The sequence below is a fragment of the Lepisma saccharinum genome, chromosome 10 (assembly GCF_977018435.1).
Source record: "Lepisma saccharinum chromosome 10, izLepSacc3.1, whole genome shotgun sequence".
NCBI classification, from domain to species: Eukaryota; Metazoa; Arthropoda; class Insecta; order Zygentoma; family Lepismatidae; genus Lepisma; species Lepisma saccharinum.
The window spans coordinates 83,503,732-83,525,641 of NC_139238.1; the positions used below are offsets into that span (position 1 = coordinate 83,503,732).

Consider the following 21,910-nt stretch of genomic DNA (forward strand, 5'->3'; position numbering starts at 1 on the left):
GACGTGACTACCAATTGTCCCAACTGCGATGCCCAGGCAGAAGTTTCGGGATATAAATAAATATTTCCACGTTATGGACAATACTCAATTGAAACAAGGGGATAAACTTGGAAAAATTTCACCATTATATGATGAGCTAAACAACGATCTTCAGCAATATGGAATTTTTCATAAACAACTCAGCATTGACGAATCAATGGTTCCCTATTATGGGCATCATTCTTGCAAGATGTTCATAAAGGGAAAACCGATTCGTTTCGGATTCAAAATCTGGACTCTTAGTTCAAGTGATGGATATTCTTATGTTATGAAAATCTATCAAGGAAAAGAAGAAGATGAATCTAACTCTCTACTTGGGACTATAGTGGTGACAGCCTTATTGAATGTTGTCACTAATCTTCTGCAAGTTGAAGTTTTCTTTGATAATTTCTTTACCTCACACACATTGCTGAAAGAGCTGAAAATAGAGGGGTTCAAAGCAATAGGTACAGTACGATAAGGAAGGACCGGTAGATGTCCCTTGGTTCCCACAAATGAAATGAAGATAAAGAAAAGAGGAGAGTTTGACTTTCGATGTGATGGTGATATTTACATGTGTAGATGGAATGATAATTCCATAGTCAACATTGGCATCCAACTGCCAGACACACTTGCCATTAGGAACAGCAAAGCTGTGCTCTCGGCAATCAAAGAAGAGGATTGGTGTCCCTGAACCTCACTAAAGTACAATAAAGGAATGGGGGGCGTCGATGTCTTCGACCGTATGCTGTCCAGCTGCGAGGGAAAAAATGGTGGTGGAATTTATTTTCCAATGCTTTGAATGTGGCAGTTGTTGCAGCCTGGAAAATTCACCAAGAACTTCATGGGAAGAATTCAAAGAATCACTTGGATTTTCGAGGAGAAGTAGCTATCGTCCTCATTCGCAAAACTCCACGAACATCTTAGAGGCCAGGACCACGATTTGAAATCCCAGGGTCTATGAGGAAAAATGATGGTCATTTTCTGATTGAAGCAGGACAAAGAAGGTGAACATTTTGCCAAAAAAAATGCTCGCCTACAATGTCGCAAGTGTGCAAGAAATATGCATTTACACTGCTTCCCAGCTTTCCATGGCTTATCACCCGTTTAGGACATTCTGTGTGTTTCTGTATTCTTTTTCCATTTTCAAATGTGTAAACTACATATATTTAAAATTTGGTATTGCTACATTTTCAATAAAACAAATCCTTTTCTCCTTGAGTAAAATTGCACAACAATTTTTTCTCATTTTTATACAATTATGTTATTCTATTATGTAGTTGTATTAGTATTTTGTACTTAGAAGGTTGTAATGTTGTCTCACTCTCTGTAAGCTTATATGTAATATTTCTGTACATTTACTATGGTACTATATAAACGGAAAAAAAGCTGGTCCAGTTGAATTATAATTAGAAAACTCTGTAATAATACTTCACATGAAACGCCAATGTCCCCAATTGGGAACACTCCAGTTTACATATAGAGAAAATTAAAAATAACAATTTTTTTGAATAATTCTCTTTAATGTACACCAAAGAGACAAAAAGTACTGAAAAACTCATTAATTTCAAATCCAAAGACAATTCGGCGTGTAAAAGGTTAATTGTATTGTTCATTGATTCCATTCACATGAAGATGAATCAAGTGTTATTTCTTGTACACAAATGTGAATGTCAGCAACATTTGTACCTTGTTGGATAGCTGATGAATCAAGGAAGTAATTTACGTAATTTGTACGCTTCGCGTCATACCATCTTTGTTATTAATACGTTGCCAAGTAAACTAAGAGTGCAATTTTTTATCATCACTTGTAAGTTTAGACCCACCCGTTACTTACATGTGATTGTTATTTGGGAAAAACTTTTTTTTTCAACTAACCACTTATTTGTTAGCTATCAGCAAACGCTGAAATAAGTTCCATACAATGAGCAGTTTTTTCTCAATTCATCTTTTTATGTGGAAAATTGTCATTTTAAAAAAAAACAATTGAAATTCGATTATCTCGAAAACTACTAATTTTTGGACTGGGTATCATATGGTCAAATATATTGCAAATTGTCTCTACTTTAACCCCTTTCAGGGAATACATCTAATTACCAGTCACCCTGTATATACATATACAGGGTGTCATTTTAATGGCGCCCACGGACCACAGATTCGTGTAGAGGACATCAAAACAAACAACTTTTCTCAGTAACATTTTTCTCGTTGGTGCGTCAATTCGACGCTACAGCCGTTCAAAAAAGACCGTTTTGCCGCCTGGATGCTGGCAACCCAACACATTTGATCGTATCTGTGACGTCATTTCCTGCGGCGAAACAGCGCACGGTAGGGTTGCAAGGAACACACAAATTTTGTGAAAAATTACGAACTACCAACCACATTATTAGCTGTAAAACGAAGCGAGAAACGCGTCCAGTAAACCGAACATGATAGCTTATCAGCCAGAAGATCAGCAATCATCTCAGGGGAAGGGGGAAGTGAACCAACGATATGAGAAATGATAAAAAAAAAACGTATTCACAATGAAGTGTCATTATCGGATTTTAACTCAGCCTACATGTCAAATATCAACAACAATAAATTTTATTGTACTTACAACTTACATTTGGCTGTTTACGCCCAGCTACATGTCAATTATATTTGCTTATCTCGTTGCAAGGTTGATATCTACAGGTTTGTGTCCAGATGCCTTGTGGTACTTTTGTGGTGATAACGGAGTATCTGAGGTTCACGTTGTTACATTACGGCTAAAACACGTGCAACCACAGTAACAATCTAATGATGAATCAGTAGCGAATATACTGCCCTGTTCACAGTTGCAAACTATTACATGTGTATCCGGTGCGTAGACAAACACAGTCGTCGGAGAGTTTGTTTTACTACTATTTCTATCTCTGTATTTTCAACCATCTTTGCTACTTGCCTCATAATGCCCTGAATATACATTATATTATGTGTTGCTTACCTTTGGAATTGAGTTCTTTCATTTATATTTTGTCATCTGTTCAGTGTGTCACAGACAACTAGTATCAGAAGGACGAAGTGGATAGACTAAGTTGTAGATGCGAACTTGGTAACTAGATTTTCAAATATTTGACATGCAAGCTGAGACAAAATTCGATATGACCACTTCCACTTGAATTCTATTTTCTTTCTATGATTTTTCGTATTGTTTGTTTACTTCCTGTTAGGTTACAGAACGTGTTTTCTCATTTTGTTTTACGGTACATAATGTGGCTGCTTGTAGCTATGTCATTTTCACAGAATGTTTGTGTTCCTGGCAACCCTGGAACGCATCGCTTCACGACGGGATATTACGTCACAAATGCAATCAAATGTTGTGTGTGGTTGCCAGCATTCAGGCGGCAAAACGGGCTTTTTTGAACTACTGTAGCGCCAAAACGATGCACCAACGAGAAAAATGTTTCTGATAAAAGTTGTTTGTTTTGATGTCCTCTATACGTTTCCGTGGTCCGTGGGCGAAATTAAAATGTGTGTGTGTAATATATATATATATATATATATATATATATATATATATATATATATATATATATAATGTGTGTGTGTGTGTGTGTGTGTGTGTGTGTGTCCTCCTCCGTGGTCGTGCAGTCTAAGGCACCTTGCTTTGGACGACGGCTGCTGGACTGCATGGGTTCGATCCCGGGTTCAGTCTCCGGGAATTTTCGGCCTGTGTATAGGGCCGGTGGCAACCCACCATCGTGAGGAAATTGGGGAGCCTTGAATGAGTTAGCGTAATCCGGTCGCGGAGACCTACTATAACGGCTGGGGATACGTCGGGCTAACCCCCCGACTATTCCAATACTGATTGCAGATCTCCACGCTTAGAGGTGACGAAGGAAAGCGTGGGAGGGAGACCGGCAGCCGGTAGGTAAGCCGAGGCCTTTCAGGACTGTTTCGCAAAGGATTATTATACCGTATATATTTATTTTTTAAATAAAGGTGCGGACTTTACATTTGCCATTTCACATACCCAGACTCGAAATGTATCTACAAACACAAGTCACAAATATTACAGGAGATACTAATTTACGAAAATGTCAATTGTATAAGAATTTCAAACTCAAATTTACCTAATCAAATTGAAGATATCTTATCTCTTGCAATCATCGTCCGTCTGTCAGCTAGATTATTGTTCAGCAAAGGACATTATCAAAGTAAACTGATTGAGAGAATTTTGATTTATTTCCCACGCAGCTTTCTTTTCTTTCCCTTCCTCGATAAAAATAAATGCTAAACTGTGAAAAAATTATCTCAGGGGATTTATAAATAAAGTAAAATCATTGTGATTTGGATTAATTTAAGTTGCATTTTTCGCGTCTACGGAGAAAAAATCACGTAGAATTCACGCGTACTTCCCGGAGCCAATAATTCATGCATAATTCCCGGAATTCAAGGAATTACCGGTGAGTAGCCACCCTGGAAGAATTAGAGAAACAGAGATGGAAAGAAATGCAGAAGAAGAGGAAGAAAGGTGAAAGACACAGAAAGAAAAATATGGAAAAAAAAGGAAGAAAGTACGAAATGTACAAAGGAAGAGAAACAAACAGAAGATAGACATAGAAAGAAAGGGATAGAGAAGGCAGCCAAACAGAGAGAAAGAAATAAGGAAACAAAGAAAAATGAAAGAGTGTTCGAAAAGAAGAAAAAATATTAGACAGGCAGAGAAGAAACGTTAGAAAAAGCAGACAAACAGAGAGAAGGAAATAGGGAAACACAGAAAGAAAAGTGAAAAAAGGGAAGTACGAAATAGAGAGAGAGAGAGAGAGAGAGAGAGAGAGAGAGAGAGAGAGAGAAAGCTGTACAGAAATATAAGGAAAACAGAAGACATATAAATGGAGAAAGAAGGGGATAGAGAAGGCAAACAAACAGAGAGAGAGAAACAAAAGGCAGAGTAAAAGAGGGAGGGAGAAAGAATTTAAGAAAGAGAGAAAGAGAGAGAGAGAGAGAGAATGAAATGAAGGAAGCACTAAGAAAGAAAGAAATAGTCAATCAAGGGGAAAAAGATACAAGGAAGATAGAAAAATAGTGCGCGTCAAATCTGCTGCATATGGCCTTGAACGGCTGAAGAGCACCAGCGAATCACAGACGTGCGGCGTTGCCGTGCTCTCCTTGACAAGGCTTTTCGCTCAACCACGCTGTCTCTTTTCCGGGGGAGATTTCGACATGGCACCGCTGCAGTGCGCTGCTATTGGCTACCGCCATATGCAGGAGATTTGACGCGCACTTCTAGCAGCAATTACCATCGATACACAGACGAACAGAAAAGGTTTGTCCACTCTTGAGTTGACCGAAATTCAACTCTATGGCGATGCAACTGATCACTACTGTCTATCCCTATTTATGAACCTACTTGCTCGACTGGCATTGGACATCAGTTTAACGAATTGATACAGTAACACACACACGCGCGCGCACATACGCATACGCAAAAGCCTACCTATCTCGATCATGATTTTAGTTTCTACCTCCCTGCAGAATATAACTATAAAACCACGATCAGTGATGAATTTAGATTCGGGGGATCCCCTCCGGAAATATAAAATTCCCACCCCCTCAAATTTCAATAACCTGGCAGAGCATTCTGACAAACAATGTTTTTTTTTTGTAATAATAAGCATTCATTAAGTTTTCTTATAATTGAAAGTCAAAATAATGAAAGAATTTATATATCATCCGTTTCGATAACTGACAAGTACGTAAAATTACATTTCTTTGAAACTCAATAATGCACGCGTGTAGAGCGGCAGTGTTGGTGTAATATGAGCTGCTATTGTAGTAACGGATTTCAACTTCTTACAGCTATTTTAACGCCATTAACTATTAGTCAGTCAACAACTTGTTGTGGAATGGTGGTGACGTGCTTGTGCAGTCTTATCAAAATTTACACTTAATTTAATTTAATTATGTATCAGAAGTAAGGACAATTTTAATAGTATTATCATTTCGACTCTGACTCAGTTATTTAATATTTGTAAATGGCATGTTGGGTTAAATTATTCGCATCTACATGTCCTTCTCACAACTGTCGCAGTAATGGACTATTTTGTTTATCGTTCTTGACTGGAGTCGCTGGCTTCACATTTGAAGATCTAGACTATATCTTCATTGTTACGATGTTCGTTCTTTCCGGCGGATTAGTTCATTTCTTTCTGAATGTCTTTCGTAAGAATGATGACGGCTACAACAGCAAACAGTAGCGAAATAAGGTTGCGTCGATTACAACGACGAGGCAATCCTACAAGCGAGGAAGCTTGAATACATGACGTCTGGGGTTGACTTCTCCAATGTTGATCGTTGGGTTAGGATGGTGCGGTTGTGCTGCCCAGAAGTTCATTCTTGCTCTCACCATGAAATCATATACAAGTCTCCTGATCTAAAACATCTCGTATCATTGCATTTGGTATGGATCTCTACTGCTGCTATTATCTGCAGTACTTTGTTTTCACCGACTGAAGTCTCACTAGATGGCTTGGAGCATTGTGCATCCACACCACGTATGGGTAGATCAGGAGGGTCCGGATCAGAACTTGAAAGATGTTGAGCTTGCTAGCCATCGACAGCGTTTGGTTGCGTAAGATTGGATATAATTGTCCTATCCGACGATTATCCCGATCTGCTAAGTCCATAATGTGATATCTAAATGTGAGGCTTTTGTCCATTAGCAGTCCAAGTTATTGCACCCTATTTACATTTGGAATCTGGTTACTATGGAGTTGTAAGGCTGGTAGGAACCGCGGTCTTCTTCGTATGAACAGCACTGCAACTTTTATCCGCGTTGACTCGGATTCTCCACCTTGTTGTCCATTCCTCGCAGGATCGAATTATGTTTGCATTAAAGTTTCACAGTAATGAAGGTGCGATCTTGTGGTGAACATCACAGTGTCATCCGCATACGCTGCCAAAGTCTATTGGTAGGTATATCTGCTGTCGTACAATGTGTATTACAGAAGTGATCAGATAGAACCTTGTGGGACTCCTGCCGTGATTGATCGTGGCGTTGACGTTGTTCCGTTGAAACGGACTGACCATGGGACTCTTTTTATTTATGCGAAGATTATGTGCAGAATAGCGACTAGAGCTTTTGAAGAACTTATGCAACCTGTTGATTTTTCTTAAGGAATAAAATTTTTCTAAGATTATCAATGGTTTTCATGGAACAATTTTATTATACAGCACATTTTACCAACACGTAATAAAAACTTGACTCTCCCTGAAATAGTTTGAACTTCTTGAACAAAATTCACAAGATATAAAATGTGTTAGTCTAAAATATCACCCTTCAATTTCATAAACAGCCTAAATTTACGGTTTCAAACACTGATGCTCATCCTTCATGCATTGTTTTCCCCCTTTTCGCAAGAGCATCTCTTATGCATATAATCCCCAAGTTTCTTCTTCAGTTGCGGATTCTTGAAGAATGAGACTGCAAAGCGGACGGCATCTTCGGGGTTTTCGCTGACCGCCTCTCTGAGAAGCAGGTGTAGCATGGCCTTCACTTCCGGGTGGCAGTTCAGGTAGCTGTCGTTGTGTCGCCTGACGCAGAACTTGTAGTCCTCCAGTTGTCGTCTTTGCTCCAAGTTCAGGGCGCCACTGTCGTAACCGGAAGAGCCTGCCGGAGGAAGGACCTGACTGTTCTCCACGCGCTTCGACACGTCAATCGAATCGTCCGCCATCCTGCAATACAAACAGGACTGGTGATTCCGGCAAGTCGTAAATCCAAGCTGCGAATCTCAACGTAAACCTAGCTTGATTTATTGCCTTGTTCGGGAGACTGCTTCTTGGATATTGTACGATAAAGGTTGAGCCATATAAGAATTAGTTTCGTTTACATTTATCCGGAACCGGTCCTAGCCTGAATCAAATGTGGAGCAGATCATAAAATAAATGAAGGGTTCTACGTTCTTAATTTCAGGTTTAACATTTCTTACCGACTTCGTGTTTGCCATTATTTGGAGACTAAACGCATAGTAAGGTTGTCTAATTTTGTGTGGGGGGATGTAATGTCTTCAAGCATGGACTTTTGTTAGTAATTAATGTTAATAATTTTTGTTTGAGTTTTAAGTTCAGTTTATGTACACATAGGGCAATCGAGACTGGGCCTACAGGTTAAAATTAAATCAGAACCACTATGTTCCCTCACCAGATATCGAACCCTGAACCCCTTATTACAAGGCGACGACGTTACTACCACGCCGCCGGAGAGGTTCGATTTATTTTACATCGCGTGTCTGCTCATTTTGGCTATCTGCGAATCCGTCGGGAGGCCTATTAATATTATTATTATTACTGATATTATATAGAATAATATATCATTATTATTACTAGCATTTGCTGGGAAATATATGTATCCGATTCGGGCATGATCAGGAAATGGAGTATATGGAAGCAAAATGTCTGAAGTAACAAGAAATACAAACCTAAAGCTTACATATTTTTACTTTTCATAATTTAGTTGACTTTACTTTAACATTCTATTAAGCAATTTTGACACTGGAATCTTACGAACAGTACTATAACGAGGAAAAGTAATAAAATTAAGATTGTTAAAAACCTTTTTTGTGGTACAAAATGTCATCAACATCAACATGACAATACCGATAAACAGTTAACGTTGAAGTCTGCTGCTTGGCCTACACTTTTTATATTGCTACACAAGTTTCACGTACTTCTAATTTATATGCAAAAAACGTAAGTTAGACAATAATTTGCTAGACTATCCTAGCTTTAGCCAATTTGCAAGTTACTAATGACGACTAGTATTCATAGTCAGGTTCTCATCAACTGGTACTTCATTCCCCGCACATGTTCTTTGTATAGTAGCTGACTAGAAGTAAGAATTCCAGCACGTTGGTTATTGCTTATTTCTTCAGCATTTTGAGTTTCTATAAACTATAAAGGGAAGATACAACACAGGGCACGAGAGCGTGTATAACCTGAACCTGAGTAAGATGAAATCAGACTACTCTGTGTTACGAGATCATCATATTTTGGCTCCTGTAACACATATAATCTATTCTCAACTATTGAGATAAACTGTATATCTGGCCTTACCTTGCACTCTTGATCAGAAAGCAAAATTACGCAGCCCTGGCCCAAAACCATGGTAACGGTTGAAGTTTTTGCGTGCGATGACGTGTAACCGGCCAAGTGAATGCATCACTTTAATGTGAAGTCACGTGAAATGACAAAACGACAGTGTTGCAGTATGCAGATATTAAACACCAGAACAAGAACAATGTCTAGATGAGGATGTGTACAACAGGCTATGGAAAAGGAGATGCGATAACCACTAACGCCGTCAAACGGTTGGGCGGGAACTTTACGTCACATACCATGAAGAAGTAATAGGATCTGAGCTGATTATGTCCTTTGCGATTAGTCCACTCAGAATTAGTTCACTTCATCAAATGATTTACTAAATCTCATCAATTTACATTGTCGAATTCATTATTTGAGGGTTTTTTTTTTTGGTTTAGGTACAACATCTTCACCGAAGAGAAAATTATGCTCATTTCTTTGTTTTCCTTGACCCTGTACATCCAGGGTCAAGGAAGTCAGTAATAAGGTGTGTTATATACAGTGTACGTACAACTATAGATTGAATTGTATCTTCTCCAAATATGATGTATAAAGAAACAAACTGCCGGAGAACTAAGTGAGGTGAGTGTACAATTTTATATTACTATTATAGTGGAACCACAAGCAAAGAAACCTGCGCAGACTCGCGACTCCTGTGCACCGTACTCCAGTGTGGAGGGGAGGGGGAGAGTGGAGCATGCTCTCTTATAGTCCGAGTTGAACGAAAGAGGAGGAAGGTTCTTTTTCTTGTGGTCGCTCTTGTAAGTAAGGGGAACTGTGATTGGCGAAGTATTTACCAGGATTATACTCCCTACATTCCTGCTCATAATAAGGAGTCGAAGGTATCTTGCTTAAGGATCTTTCTTTGATGTAAACCTAAAAGTTGACTTTTCAGATTACATACATAATCTTCTGGGCAGAAATGCGCACTGCAGGTTCTAGCATTAGCATGATTCTCGTTAGCGTTTCCACACGAATCCAAAGCTCGGTGACCGAAGAATCCTTTTGAAAAACGTATATATTATGTTCAACGTACTTGGAAGATGTATCTTGTGCTGAACTAAAATAAATAATAATAACAAGTGGTGTGCGGTATCTCGGAAAGTCGGGACCGGGATAGGAAAGAAAAATTCCGTCCCTATCACGACTTCAGCAAATGACTTCCCTAAATTTCTGGATCCCGAGCAGTCGAGAAATACCGAATGGTAATTTTAAAACGGTATTAATTCTTGACGTTTTCTACATTGCAAGTGTCTGGAACTTATCGGAAATTGTTAGTTTTCATTCCAGAAATGCAAAGAAAATAACTTAAGGCGAAAATGAGAATTTGAGATTTCCCGACTAGTCGAGAAATTGCGAATATTTCCCGTCCCGAATGACGGGATTTAAAAAAAATTCCCGTTCCGATCAAAAATATTCTGTCCCGCATAACAATAAGTACATATCTATATTTATTTTCAATTCGTCTGAAGCCACAAAATGTAAATGGGTGGAAATGCTCATTTGTGTACTCGATTTCGTGTGTTCAGTTTCTGGCATGGTTTCCTATCTGCATAGTGCAACACTAGCGCATAGATTTGGAATTCATTTCATGGATACATTCACCTCTTACCGTCGTTTCGTCATTACGAGTAAACAACGGATTGGCCTAACCTATACTTCTAATAACCTTGAAATTACGTACCAACATGCAAGAACAAGAAAGTATAATTGATGGAGAAATACATATAGGTGGACCTGTCAGGTCTTTTTTTCGTTGGGAATTTTCGTCTGACGTAGTAGGTTGGAAGCTTATTCCGACGACTGTATACTGACAGCTATAGCAGCAATTTGGAGATACATTGTCAGCAGTGGCTGCTTTACTTCACGTTTTTATTGATTGATTGATTGGTTTATTTTACATCGCTCTCTGCCACTTTTGGCTAATCTAAGATGAGGATGAATGATAATATGATGAAATTGATGAAGGGGCACTCATAAAGAACACCAATTCCGGGATTCGAACCAGTGACCGCTATGCGTCGCGTTTTTAGTGTCTGCTTTGCACGTTAGGCTAATAGCACTAAACCTAACTTGCTTAACCTATTCACATGTTTATTTCTGCTATTAGATGCATTCGTGAGTAGGTTAGGTTGGTTAGATTTGGTGTTGCTGACAGAATAGCTAATAAAAACTATCTAATATAGATTTATTGTCTTCCGTTGATAACAAATGTAGCCATTATAGGCAGGCACGAAAAACTAAATTAAATTTCGTGTGTTATTATTAAGGCATGCAAGGTGTCGACAAAAACATACGCAGTAACTCATGTCAAAATGTGATGAATGAAGAACGACCAGGAATAGAAGGAATTTGGTAATAAAAAATGTAACAATGTGAGATTGAAATCAAAATGTAATGCATCACTATCACAGACTAAGGAACGCAACATCCAAGGAATCGCAACAGCGGTGAAGATGGAAGAGTGCGTTTCAGTTTATAGCGGTGCTCAGATAATGAACTATAAAATCAATCTGGCTTGCCCTTAGTTCACTATACCAGATAAATTTAAAGTCGATTCATGACGTAATTAGATATTATTTTTTTCAATTTCCTTATACAGTTCTCAATTTATAACCATGAGCGCCTACCAACCTATTAGGTTGTGTGTGTGTAAAATTTACTGACCGTATCGGCGGCGGCGATTGGGTGACAAAACTAGGGGAAGGGGGTTGAGTGTCTTGGTAGACAAAGCTTTGCATTAAAAGGCCATAGATTTTAGAATTGCATAAGAGAAGTTTATTTTTATGAAACAGCCTTATTTTAATGTTATGTATAATTTTGCTAGATTTTCTAATAGTATGAAGAACAGATTTAGTTGTTTTGCAGTGCTGAAAGGAAATGCCAGTTTGGCTCAAACGTTTAACAAGCAGATACACTAGCTAAATGTGCAGATGAAGAATGAATCACGGATTTCTGCATAAAAAAAAACAAAAGAACAAAACAGAAAGACAAAAGAATCACGCGCTAAAATAGTATTATTGGAAGGTTGGAAGAAACGATGGTCAGCGGTTAAAACGAAACTCGCCTCAGCAGATTGTATACCACCATCTCCATATTGACAGTGAAAGCCAGTGGCGGCGACTGGGTTCCAAAACCGGGGGGGGGGGGCAAGGTGCCAAAACTGGGGGGGGGGCAAAAACAGTTTATTTCCCTTTGTAGATAAGGTTTAGCATAGTGCGGGGACAAAAGTTGCAAAAAGTGTAGGCAATTGCCCCCCTCGCCCCCCTAATCGCTGCCACTGGGTGGAACGCTCGATCATATCATCTTTGAATGTCGACTTCACGAAACTTCGCGTGATTTTTCCTCAAGAAATTTCAATGAAATATCCAACTCATTTCTGTGTACTTATCAACTACATTAGAAGTCAAAATATTGTATTACAATACATATGAAATTGTAACTGAAGTGTATAAAATTGCAAAGAAAATGTCATTGATGCATAGTTCAATGGCTAAAACCAAATACTAAAAAAAACTACACTTTATGCACAGAAACTAGTTGATTTTGACAGAAAAGCGAAGCCACTTTGTTACCATCCTATAACACTTTAAAAGGACATTATGAAGAAAATGAGAAAATAAATTAGAATGTAAGCTACAAATTAGATAAGAAAATTCAGCAAAATAAGAAAGGACCAGAAACGTCGAGCTTGGAATTCCTTTCTGTCTTATAACAAGCTCTTGCAGGTGGCAATTTCGTGGTGGTATTGTAAAACAATTATACCGTGCATTTCAAAGTAAAGAGAAACAAAAAATTGTGGAAGTGACTCAGCCAGTTTCATGAAAGGGTAGTTCGTACAGCTCTTCCAACAACCTTCTCGACCAGAGAAAAGCTAATTAACCTTAAAAATATCATAACAACATCAAGGTGGAAAGAAAATTACTTTCATGTTTCCCAATTAGTTAAGTTTGAATTTGAAATAGCTTAAGTTTTGTTTCGCGCATGGTTCAAGATATTTGAATGCAAGTCTTTATCGGGTAAATAATAACTCGTTCAGGGCAGCGCCAAAACCTTATTTCTGATTACACAAGCATGGCTATTTGTTTGTTTGAGTATATTTTTAAGTCCACTTAATGAACAGAAACGCTAATCGGGACTGAACGTAGTTTAAAGTGGAATCTGAACCACTATGTGCGTGCCTATTTGTTTAAAAATTGATTGATTGAGTTGCTTTATTTTACTTTGCTTTTTATGCCACTTTTGGCTACCTTACGAAGATGGGGATGAGTTGGATGAATGGACACTCACAAACATCCAATGTCCAGGCCGGAATTTGAACCAGAGACCCCTTATTTGTTAAAAAAGAGTTGGTGGGTTTCATGTGACATCAGGATGCGCACAGCCGCCATGTTTTCGGCCAATTTTATTTGTTGTTTGCAAGCAAATGTCCACCACGTAGCGTTTGTTAGATCTGCACCAACTGCACGTTTGTTTTAAATCACGAATGCCTGTGCTACTCCCGCCCGCCCGCTCGCGAATTCCGTATGCTTAGAAGAACTGGCCTCAACCATGGCTGCTCGAAGCAACAGTATGTGACGTAGGTAAAAAACACCTACTTTTGACAAGAATTAATTTAAGTTACTGCTGTATAGCGAAAGTATATTGCAAAATCATGTAGCAATTTAAGCTAAGAGATTGTGTACAATCTTCATATAAAAAGTTATATAAGGCATAAGCATTGGTGCTTTACATTCTCAGTCCACTATTATTTAATATATATGTGAGAGGAATATTTCAATTTCATAATTCTACAATAAAAATAATTCAGTATGCAGACGATTTGTGCATATTAGGATCATTTTGTAATCCATATGAAGGTATTCAGAAAATAGAAACTAATTTTTATGAAGTGAAATGTTGGCTGGAGGGAATGGACTTTATCATATCACAGAACAAGTCAGCAGCTGTATGTTTTAATAACAAAAGTGAACATAAATTTCCAAATACGTTGACCCAAATTGCTGGTATTCCATTTCAAAATAAAATAAAATATTTAGGAATTAATTTTGATAGAAAATTTACGTGGATGGATCATATAAGGTATTTACAAGGCAAAGGTGAAAAAAAATTTAACATGCTAAAGATTTGAGCAAATACTAATTGGGGTAGTCATCCAAGAATAATGCTCTTATTTTACAAAAACCTTTTTAGGCCTAAGTTAGAATATGGATGCAGCATGTATAGAAATGCTACAGAAAGAATTCTATGCAAGATAGATAGTTTAGAAAGGAAAGTCTTGAGGAGATCATTGGGACTCATGAATTCAGCTCCTAATGTAGGAGTTTATTTAGAATCCATATAGAAACCTTTTAAGTATCCAATTTATGAAATTTCATATGACCAAATACCAATAAGAAATGTTTCATTAACAAGTTATACAAATATTCAATCATATTTACAAAATTGGGAGAATTATAGATTCCTATACACAGATGCATCAAAAAATTAAGTAGAAGTAGGGTGTGCTCTTATTGACTCTTCTAATGGAAATATTAAAAAGTTTAGACTACCTGGAGAGTGTTCTATTTTCTCGGCAGAAGCATACGGAATATATAGTGCATTGATGCATTGGTGCTTTACATAATAAGATTATATGATAAGTTAACTATAGAGGGAAGGACAATTCATTTTGCATATATACCAGCACATTCAGGGTTCCATTATAATGAACAGGCAGATAAAAATGCTAAAGAAGCAAGAATAAGGATCACAGAACGAATATATTAATATCATATACAGATATGTTACCAAGAGATAAAAACAAAATTCAACAAGATTGGGAGATATGGGTCAAATAAAAATTAACATATATGGGTCATTCATATAAAAATGTACTAAATTTAAACAATACGACTCCGTGGTTTTATACAATTAATATACCCAGAAATGTTTTAGTTTTAATACTAAGATTGAGATCAGGTCACATACGTTTAAATCACCATTTATATAAAATTAATTTAGTTAATTCACCTATGTGCAATGCAATCTAGACCAGAAAGATGCTAATCATGTTATATTTCAATGTCCACTTCATATACCACTCAAAGGGAGATCTTATTCAAGAATTTAATAAAAAAAGGAATACTCTCCCAACTTCTTTAGCCTCTTTAATATCCTCACCAGATGTAACGATTGTATTTATCATTTTTAGATTTTTTCATGATATTAATATAGACATATGAAAATTGTAAATATTCAAAATGTGTAACTTCATATAGTCACCAGATATAACAATTGTATTTATAATCAATCTTAGATTTTGCATGATATGATGTAGGCTATATGAAAACTGTATATATTCAAAATTTGTAATTTGATGTAACAGTATCATGATCAGTATTGCCACGTCCCTCGCGTGAGCATCTGCCAGCTTAGCACAGGGTAGAAACAATGAGATACCTCTGGGCACAGATCAGGGTTACTAACGCTACAAATATATGGAAAGAAACAACAGATTTAACCCACTACTGAGGGTACAATTCGTACTATATTCTTGATTAATTATGTACAAATATTAAATATCTTTTGAAGTCTTTTCATACAGTAATTTTCTTCTCTTTTATTTTTTATTAATTCTAACCAATCTTCTTCGAGCTTCTTCTTCTTATAATCAATATGGCATCTTCTTCTTATGGCCTCTTCTTCTTATAATCGTTATGGTATCTTCTTCTTATAATCGTTATGGCATCTTCTTCTTATAATTAATATGGCTTCTTCTTCTTCTGATTAATGAATTTTCTTCTTCTTGCAATTAATAATTAAATTGCCTTCTTCTTAATAATGCTGCTCCTTCTTATAAGGCTTCTTCTTCTTATAATTAATAATGATTCTTCTTCTTATAATTAATAATGATTCTTCTTCTTATAATTGCTAAGGCTGCTTCTTCTTGCAATTAATACATATTGTGTACTTTTTCTTCTTTCTTTTCTTTATCGATCTTTTTCAAATTGACGGAAATATTAATAAAATCGATCTCCCAGACAAACAAAGAGAAAGGGGTTAGTTAAAGATCGCCGCCTGGCCGGCGCTAACCTTAACTTGGAGCTACAAATGTGTGCGCTTCCAAAAGTGCTTGGGTGCTGCCGTGAGATGGCGCTACACCTGGGAAAAAACAACCCAAAAGCCACACGAAACTCTAAGTTCGTGGGAACTGTAATAGACGCAAAATCGAAATTGCAATTCGACTTCTTTACTTTTGTATATTAATCACTTATGTCATTATTGAATGATAATTCCCCTTTTCTCCTTATTTATATCCTGTTATTATTTTAAACTTATTTATTTATTTCCTTATAATTAGTATTAATATATACAATCGTTATTTCATCACATCTGCTCTTTCCGTTGTCTCTATTTACAATCGTATAAGTTCTCCTGGGTGGTGCCATCTCTTACCCGCTTTCCAAACTTATTTATGCAGCATCTTTTATAACCGTTGTTCCTCTTGCATGCTGCCATCTATGGTCCTTTATTTCAAAGAAAAGCAACGCAGTTTGTGTACCTGACAGTATCAATCAATCAATTTAACAGTAACACTTACATTCGAATATCCAGATTATTAGTTGCATCCGATACGGATATCGGATAGTTTGAAATCTGGATATCGGTTATCTGTATTTTGCGGCCATTCGTAGTACAGACGGTTCCAGTCTTTGGCGGCAGACTTACGGGCATACAAAATTTAGTGCCACTCTACGACAAATACCTGAACAGCGGCAGTGAATGTCAAAACGCAGGTTATGGAGTCACTGTAACTAATGCATTAAATGACACTTACTACTGATGTTCTTGTTTTATTTTATGGTTATTCGGAACTTACTTTCTGAATTCCCCTCGTACAGCTAACTATATTCCTGTGGATCGTGTAACGTTCACCAATTATATATTATCGCTCGGAAGGAGCTAAAGCTTCATAATGCTTCCACGTTGGTTATGTCCTTGTTTTACAGGAAGCTCTAACAATGATTTGATTTTTCTGCAAGTTCATAATAAGTACAGCGAATTTTTACAATTTCCACTAGTTGCCTTGCAATTACTTAGATCTAGGGTTCGCGTGACGTCGCATGAATATCACAAAGAAGACCGTTCATAAAACAAAGTGAACACCCTATTATTGTTATCAAGGTGCTATCACAGAAGAGGGAGAAAAAGTGAACAGAACCGGAATTTTAAGTGTAAACAAGAAAAAAAGCGGGCGCAATTACTTGAACAAAATGTTAAAGCTAGTGAAAAAAATGGCCATGCAACGAAAGATGTTGCAAAAATTTTTTTTCGAACGTTCTTCCCTTGAAACTTTCTGGTTTACATTGTCAGGTTGTTGACGTAATCACAGATTTCATGTTACCCTGTAATCAAGAGTGTGGCATTAGGTGCAGATATTACGAAGATTGTTGGTCAGTTCTGCCTTGACAAAAACATTGGGAAAACACGCTTGCTGTTATCTTCGTAGGGCAATGTTCGATGTTCATGTCCCTTCAATGGACTCCCATTGCTATAAACGACAGCTTATAGAGTGCAAGGGGCACTGTTTCAGTCGCAAAATACTGTGGTTGCAACAGGATATACGTTCTTAAATAAAATTTGCACTTAACTAGAGTTGTTTTCAGTTCTGTGTCCTTCAGTTAGTTCCTTCATTTTTGTTTCAAACGAGTCTGTTCATTTTTTATATAGGGTAATATTAGGCCAGTCTAGTTCGCTGCCCCTTTTGACTCTCTTTGCACTCACGCGTCTAGTTGGTTACAAAACGCAACAACGACTCGTCTACTTTTGATTTGGTGTCACGTAGTGTATTTGGTATCTGCACCGTTTGCAGTACGTTCTGGAGCGGTGTACAGTGTTGTATATAGTCACGTGATACGTACTAACATATCAAATGAACGATGAAAGCAGCGGACAGGCATTTGTTGAATCTTTTGGACTTGAACACCGCTTAGACTTGGTTTAATATGGTTTCTGTACCGTGGGATCCATGAGTTTCACCGTGCAAATTGTCCATGACTATTTTCATTAATTTGTCTCTCACATCCTGTGTGTTTTTCAGCGATGAATTATTATGTATGCTGGTGCAGAAGTTGTCAACAGCTTGTTTTGAGTTTTGTTTTAATTCTTGAAGCTCTTATTGGGACAAATAAAGTGCACGAACATGGTGATGGATAATTTGCACGATGGAATCCACTGTGCCTGGTCTGACGCTAATATGCACCTGCACTACATGTGTCAAAAATTTTGTGAACGGGGCTGTTAGTTGATTAATACACACGGCTACTTACAACAATTCAAACATCATTGACAACGAAATCGAGAGAACAAAGGCAATGCACACTGTTGTTTAGAAGTGTTATCTTGAACATTTTGAACATTACCAGAAGATGGCGCCGACTTCATTAGACCTTTGGGAGAAGAGAGGGCAGATTGACAAATGCGTGCCTCTTACTTTATTCTCTATTCTAATTTCTAATCAACTTTTGATGTAGTAATCTGAACGAATGAATAATTTGGGAGGAACTTTCTGTATTTCCCTACATCCGTTTAAAATTAAAATTGTAACCGAGTGAATATTAGGGGAGTAAAAAGTACTCATAGAGCCCGTTTGAAGTACTGGGGGCTACAGAAAATACCTAACCCTCACCAAAGCCGGCGCTTAGGATGTCAGCTCGTATTCAGCTAGTTGAGACAAAATATTTACTCATTATTTCTCAAACACAACTGTTGGCAAAGAACAAACAAGTTGGAGGCACCACGATCTGCTCCCTGGTACTAATCGGTGCAGTGACGTATCCGATCTATTGATTGATTGATGTGGTGTTTTAAATCCACTTTATGCACAGTAAGGGCAATAAGAACTGGACCTACAGTTTAAAGTGGAATCCGAGCCACTATGTGCTTTCACCGGGTATCGAACGCAGGACCCCTTGAGGTCTATTGGATATAGAATTTTAAAGGATTACTAATTAAGATAATTTTTATTATTATTAATTGAATACGAATCCATTACATAACATTTTATATTTATAGCAGTATAGTTTTCTGAATAGATAAATCGATATAACTAATGATTTGTTAAGATTTATTATCATATCGGCATTTTACCCACACAAAATGCATTTCAACTTTTATTGGTTACGGAGAAGTCCGTATAATGCCGATTATTGCCAAATTTTCACTAGCATCAATCGGCATAATAACCAGGGTGCGAAATCATTTAAGACTGCTGGGGGGGGAAAGATCTTCATCTACTAATCCTCCTCCCCCACAAACATACATATAAATTAGACGATATACATATTTATAATGTTATTAAAAGTAAAAATTAATTACTAAATTAACATTATATTTGTATTATTATCATTAATTACACATAAAGAACATAATTTGTTACTTTATATAATTATAACGTAGCAAAGTAATTCCCTTACTAACTAGTTAAAGATGTTAATAAATTTTGAAGTACTAGTGGCATTATTATGTTAAGTTCTTATTTAGTTTTTGCTTTATGCCAATATAAACCAATTAGATTTCATAGTTATTATTGTTTTGCATTCTTGTTTTACTTTTATTGTGCGTATTGATGTAGATTTGTTAATGATCTCTTGAGAGAGAAATGGCGTTGAACACTCATAACTCCACTAATTTGTATATCTTTTCGATATTATTTTTAGTAAAGGATACTTGAAATTAAAAGTAATTGCTTATCTTTTGTTTGTTGGAACAAAAACTCTCCCCCCGGAAATTTTTGATGGAGGGGATTTATGAGGCCAAGATTGTTGGTGGGGTGGGGGAAATCCCCCCGTTTCCCCCAGGATTTCGCACCCTGAATATACAATTATTCTAGCACTTGGTACTCTTTCAGTTAACGAAACTATGTCTCTGTAACTTTGGCAGTTTCCGAATAATCAACGAATAATTCGATTGGTGATAATGAGCAGACCAATCGAGAATTTTTCTTTAATTTACTTGACACGTTAAACATCTTTCGGCACACCAATTACATGATTATAGAGTTATTTACTTCTGAGATATAAAACGTAAACATATCGTTTGCTGGCATTGATTTTGAGAAACATTTGTTCCTCAGAGAAGCATGCTAGAAGACACCTGATAGTATTATTGATAATAAGGTTGGGAATTTTATTCCTCAACAGTGGCGACATTGCGGGAGGTACTTTCTCGTCCTAAAGTTCCAAGTGAACCCCCAAATTTTCTTCAAACGGCTTAGAGGAAAATTTACTGCATAAGAAACCCTCAAAATTATTTATTTAGAAAACTTTGCGTGCAGAACACAATAGGTTTTATCTTTTCAGCCATTGCACTTGTAGGGATGTATGTAAAATATATAATTTATTATGTACTGTACATAATCTTACATACTCCAAAACACGCCCGCCTACACTCTGTCCCAGGTATCTCTGGAGCAAGCGAACGAAAACAAGTCTCTGCGCAAGTAGTGACGCGTGAGAGGGACGGGATTGTGTGGAGGGGGAAAGCGACTGCAGTTACCAGCCTTCCCAGCAGGGTGTACTGCTTGGCTCGATTTTCCCCATCCCCCTTCTCTGCCGCTATCCGCTGCCTTCCTCCAGACATAAATTATCTCATCGTTTTAATATTCATGGGAAACTTCTCTCTCTGCTCAAACACTACCTCCGAAACAGACAACAAAAGGTTGTACTTTCCGAAACCTCTTCTTCTTATCGAGGTGTATCTTCTGGTGTTCCTCAAGGCAGTGTTCCTGGACCTCTTCTCTTCATCCTCTACCTTGATGATCTTCCAGAATATCTCTCTGACTCTTGTAAAAACCTTCTTTCGTTCGCCGATGATTGCAAAATATACAGTAAAATATCAAATTTAAATGACATGGCACTTTTTGCAAAAGAACTTAGATTCCCTAATAAAGGGGTGTGTAATATGGATCCTGAAACTTAATCCTCAGAAATGTACCACCATGACCATCTCCTTAAAGAAAAATACATTTAATACGCAATATTTCATAAAAAACAATTGCGTTCAAAGGGTTGCCGCACAAAAGGACTTAGGCGTCATATTTGATGAGAAACTCTCCTTTTCTGACCACATCTCCGCAGTCACTAAGGGTTCCATGCTTATGCTGGGTCTCCTCTATCGTTTTACTGAAATAAACAACATGTCTGCTCTCGGCACTTTTTACAAATCTTTCGTTTCACCTAAACTTGAATACTGTTCTCCGATCTGGTCTATGGCATGCCCCTCAAAATTAGATAGACTAAATTCTGTTCTAAATTCCTTCCTGGCCATTGTTCGCCACCGAATTCCATCCACAAAACATTTACAAACATTTACAAATGTCCATCCTTCTGAAAATGCTAAACCCCTCATGATAGACACATAATTGCAGACCATATTTTCCTCCATAAAATAACCAATGGGAACATAAGAAGTGGTCGCCTTCTTCAAGAAATACACTTTCGAGTACCGTCCCGCACCACAAGGAGCACTCAACTTTTCACAAATCAGAAACCAAGATTAAGCCTAATACAGCGTTATCTCTTCCACAGACTACCCGGCCAATACAACACTCTACCAAACCAAGTTGATATATTTGAAAACCAGTCACGTTTTAAAAAGCTACTGTGTAACAACATGTAATCCACTTTATCTCATATGTATGTATGCACAAACGTGAAGTATGAAGGAAAAAATTATGTATTTTAGTTTATGTTATTATTATTTATTGTTACTTCCATTGTTATTTTTTGTTATTTCCATTGTTATT

General features: G+C 37.2%; 1 protein-coding gene across 2 annotated transcripts; it reads right to left on the reverse strand.

Moving 5' to 3' along the window:
- Positions 1–7,182: 7,182 nt before the first annotated feature.
- LOC145994406 (uncharacterized) lies at positions 7,183–9,153 on the reverse strand. 2 transcript variants are annotated; one of them, XM_083130529.1, is made up of 2 exons: positions 9,097–9,153; positions 7,183–7,719 (listed from the first exon to the last, which is right to left on the reverse strand). In XM_083130529.1, exon 2 carries the CDS (start codon positions 7,716–7,718, stop codon positions 7,377–7,379), a length of 342 nt encoding a protein of 113 aa, XP_082986655.1. In that variant the 5' UTR covers position 7,719; positions 9,097–9,153; the 3' UTR covers positions 7,183–7,376. The 2 variants fall into 2 exon arrangements, with proteins under 2 accessions (XP_082986655.1, XP_082986656.1); XM_083130530.1 differs by lacking the exon at positions 9,097–9,153 and adding an exon at positions 8,979–9,077.
- Between the last annotated feature and the right edge of the window lie 12,757 nt (positions 9,154–21,910).